The 4,481-nt window shown below is 37.8% G+C and overlaps 1 protein-coding gene across 1 annotated transcript; it reads left to right on the top strand.

Annotated features, from left to right (window-relative positions):
• Positions 1–686: 686 nt before the first annotated feature.
• Positions 687–4,260, top strand: LOC307039843 (aflatoxin B1 aldehyde reductase member 2-like). Its single transcript, XM_079682271.1, has 7 exons — positions 687–960; positions 1,722–1,909; positions 2,096–2,200; positions 2,302–2,398; positions 2,684–2,783; positions 2,913–3,042; positions 3,222–4,260. Exons 1-7 carry the CDS (start codon positions 765–767, stop codon positions 3,381–3,383), a joined length of 978 nt encoding a protein of 325 aa, XP_079538397.1. The 5' UTR covers positions 687–764; the 3' UTR covers positions 3,384–4,260.
• Positions 4,261–4,481: the final 221 nt, after the last annotated feature.

Below are 4,481 nucleotides of genomic sequence, written 5' to 3' on the forward strand. Positions count from 1 at the left end.
AAACCCCACTGCATATTTACATCGACATGACATGCTGTCTTAAATATGTATGAAAAGAAAGGGGTAAAGGAGTTAAAACCGTTGAGGTAAATGGGTTCATTTGGATTTAGGTTAATAAAAGGCTAAATAATCCCTACAATGTTTCATATTTGTATAAAACTCCTTACGTGTGAAAGATGTTTAAATGTTCGATTGGAGTATGACTAGATTAAAGTAAAAATAAAATGCATGAAAAAGCAACCTGAGCTGTATAGAAAGTTGGAAAGGGGCTAATGACAGACACACAAAAAGAGATAAGGCAAGGAAAAAAGTTGACATTGGACATGTAACTTGAGTATACTGTGAAAGATTATCATTATTTATCTTTGTTGGATTGCAAAAAAAAGAAAATCAGCTAAGGTCTAAGCCCTCCAAAGCTTTGAAATCAAATATGTTGAATCTAAAAAGAAAATGAGGTCTCCGTTGTGCACCATCTGATGCTGCAGGGATTTCATGATCTGAATGAGCTTTTATCTGGCTACAATAATATTATCTCTCACATGAAGTCACGATAAGAGCACACTGATTTCTGACTTTCCAGTTTAGCAGGTTCCTGATGGAGACGAGAAACCTGCTGGTAAACGCATGCGTGCCTAGACGCCGATCATGTATAAATGCTCCGATCCTACAGCACCACGCCCATTTTAATAACCATAGACTGTGTGCACTGGCCGCGGAACTCTTTTAAAGACGTGCATTTGCAGAGGTTTGTGGCTCGTAGCAACATGTCGTCGTCTCAAAGTAAGCGACCGGTTTCCACATTGGGAACTAACTCTTTCGGTAGTAAAGCCGACGCGGAGCAGAGCCTGGAGATGGTGAAGACTTTCCTGGACAGGGGGCACGTGCTGCTGGACACAGCTAACATGTACGCGGACGGGAAGGCAGAGATGTTTATAGGGAGCATGAATCTTCCTAAAACAGGTAGGCTACATGAGATGCGCCAATATAGAAGTGGTGGATAGTAACCGAGGGAATGTACTGTACTGTAAGTACACTTTTGTACTTACATTCTATTTTATACTTCTGTTTAACTACATCACAAAGGGAAATTGGATTTGGTTTTAACTCCACAACATTTATCTGATCATTGCTGCTGATTAGTATTATAAACAAGTATGTAATTATTATGTGGTTTATATAAGAAAAAACGTTATTTATCCATTGTGGAAAGTAAACAATGTAGATAAAGTATATAAAGTAGCAGTAGTAGCTCCTCTTTAAAGTGATGAACGCATTATGCATCATTAATCCAATAATATTATACACACTTTTCTGACCTGGCCGATCCTGCATGTTCAGCACTTTTACTTTTGGTGAGTATATTTGGAAGCACATTTTTGTTAATGATTTAACAAAAGAATTGGAATGCAGGACTTTTACTAGTGACATTGCATTGGGGCAACGAAAGGTTTATGTGAATCCTGAAACTCCTGCGAATAAATAAATGATCTGTGTACTTTTATGATTATCATGTTTGTGGTTTTGCGAGTAGTGCAGTACTGTAAGACAATATTAGAAGGATATTCAAGAATGATAAACTTATTGCAATAAAAGTACGAGTCATATGTTTGCATATAAAGACATGGGTAGTTCTATAGATGTATGGGGATCTGATGAACATAGATTTATGTTTGCTGTTTGCTGAGAACATGCTGTAAATGACAAGTGTTTCTGTGTGACAGTAAGCATAGCTACCAAGGCCAACCCCTGGAATGGGAAGACTCTGAAGCCAGAGAGTGTGCGCTCTCAGCTGGAAAGCTCCCTCCAGAGGCTGCAGACAGATTGTGTGGACCTTTTTTACCTCCATATCCCTGACCGTCAAAACCCCATCCAGGATACACTTAAGGCCTGCAATGAACTCCACAAAGAGGTAAATGAATGGGATGATTTATATGACTTGTGTGTTGCTGAAACCTTTCCTGTAACATGACCAGTTTTTACAACATATTGCCAACACTGTTTTTTTTTAATCATAAATGACACCTAAGTTACTGTTCCCTATTTTTTTAAGAATATTTGATTAAACTATGATTTCATGTTCAAATATCACACACAGGGAAAGTTCAAGGAGTTTGGCCTGTCAAACTATGCTTCCTGGGAAGTGGCGGAAATTGTCAGCCTCTGCAGACTCAACAACTGGATTGTTCCCACAGTGTATCAGGTATAGATGCTAAAACAATTGCGCGATTGCATAATCAAGAAATTAAAAAAACAGATTTGTTTATCATTAAGGAGAGACTTATACCCTACAACCTTTCACAGGGGATGTACAATGCCACTACAAGACAAGTTGAGACAGAGTTGCTGCCATGTCTGAGATACTACGGAATGAGGTTCTACGCATACAATCCTCTAGCAGGTGCAATCTATCTTCCTTCTATCGTACACTTTTTTTGTGTTTCTGTTAAAAGGATACTCACAATTGGTGATTAATGTGTCTCCTGCTGTGGAGAACAATACAGTTTGTCAGCCCAGCACTTGGGTCGAGACTAAAATACCTCAAAAAATATTGGCTAGATTGCCTGTGATCTTTACCTCTAGCACCACCATCAGGTCAAAGTTTCACTTATCTTGTGAAATGTATGTCAAGCAGATGGATTAATACAAAAATACTTGAAATTCTGACACCGCCCTTCTTCTGCAGGTGGCCTTCTGACAGGAAAGTACCATAACATAGACAAAGATGGTCCCCTGCCTGAAGGACGATTCTCTGGTGACATCTGGGCCGCAGCATACAGGGACAGGTGAAAGATCTGCATTTAAAAACGTATTTTTTTATGATGTTGCATGTTAGGTATTTATGTTTGTCTGCACTCAAGTACAATGCCAACTGAAATGCCCAAAGTAATTGTGTATGTCCTTTTTTGTGTCAGATACTGGAAGCAGAGTCAGTTTGAGGCAATCAATCTGGTTATTGAGGCCTTGGAGACAGTGTACGGCTTGGAGAAACCCACCATGACATCTGCTGCTATGCGCTGGATGTACCATCACTCCCAACTTAAGGTAACTATTGTGCATATATATTTAATGCATATGTATATCTGACATCAAAACTACAGTCTGAAGGCTGTATAAGGGCATACAGTAATTAGAAAATGTTATACAATATACTTTATGTGTATTTAATTATAATGCATCCTCCTAAAAACTTTTTATTTAAACATGTATGTCTGCTATTCCAGGGGGATCTTGGTGATGGAGTCATCATTGGTATGTCAAGTATAGATCAACTTCAGCAAAATTTGGCAGCTGCAGAGGAGGGTCCTCTGGATGAGAGAGTGGTCACCGCTTTTAATGACGCCTGGAACCTAGTAGCCCACGAGTGTCCAAACTACTTCCGCTAAAGACACACAAATCTGTCCACTAATCGAGCACCCTTCAAGGGTCGAGACACAGAGCATGTTGTCTGAATTACATCAAGCATCAGACATACCAATGTTAATATCAATACTGAAACAATGTTAATGGAAACACCCAAATAATTATTTGTATGTTTATTTCTGGAACCAAATACATGAATTACCCAGTTGATTTGGTTATTTTTCAGTGCAAATTCCAGAACAAAAAGGTCCAATTAATAAAATTACCAAAACAGACAAACACAAAGTGTCAGTTGATCACTTTGCCTTGTTGGCAATCCTGTATTGAATCCAAGAATCCTTTAGGTACAAAAGCTACAATTTGAAAAAGCACTACCAAACATAATGTAATAAGCTCCCAGATGTATATGTAGGCTTTCCTTTAACCACAAAGGCAACATTTGCCTTGTGAAAAAATACAAATTTCAACTACAGGAAACTCCAGACCCCCATGGACCCTTCAGTTTGCGTGGCAATTATAGCATTAATTCCAGTAAAACTCCTTTTTCACCTCAATAACAAGTTACCTTTCAAAAGGACATACAAATAAATGCCTCGACAAATAACAGGTTCAGCCACACTATATGTATGTATGTTTCTTATGTCTTTCTAAGAAGAACCTCAACATGTTTTTGTTTATGCTGCTTGCTTTGGTATCATCTCCTATGTATTCAGGTTATTTCTCTTAGTTTTTAAGTTTAATTGTAATTATTGGTCTGTTACTAGTTCATCCGTAATTTTGTTTGTGTATCTGTTTAGCTTTTCTTTATTAGCTTTATGTTGGTATTAGAGTATTTATATATCAGAACAGACAGCCACATGGTTCTATTGGGGATCGTTCAATAAACAATACATAATCAAATGAGTGGTTCTTTAGTCATAATGCACTGAAGAAACCATGTAATTACTGTCAGCCCAGTTTATCATATCTACAGTAAGTATGGACAGTACATATCTGGGTCGATATAGGAGAAACCCATGAGCATAATTTAATTTATAAAAAAAGAGATTGTGATTTGCTGACACTTAGTGGTTAAAACCAGAACTACATCTAATATGATCATTCCAGTAGCCTACATATGA

The sequence above is a fragment of the Notothenia rossii genome, assembly GCF_949606895.1.
Source record: "Notothenia rossii genome assembly, chromosome: 5".
NCBI lineage: Eukaryota > Metazoa > Chordata > Actinopteri > Perciformes > Nototheniidae > Notothenia > Notothenia rossii.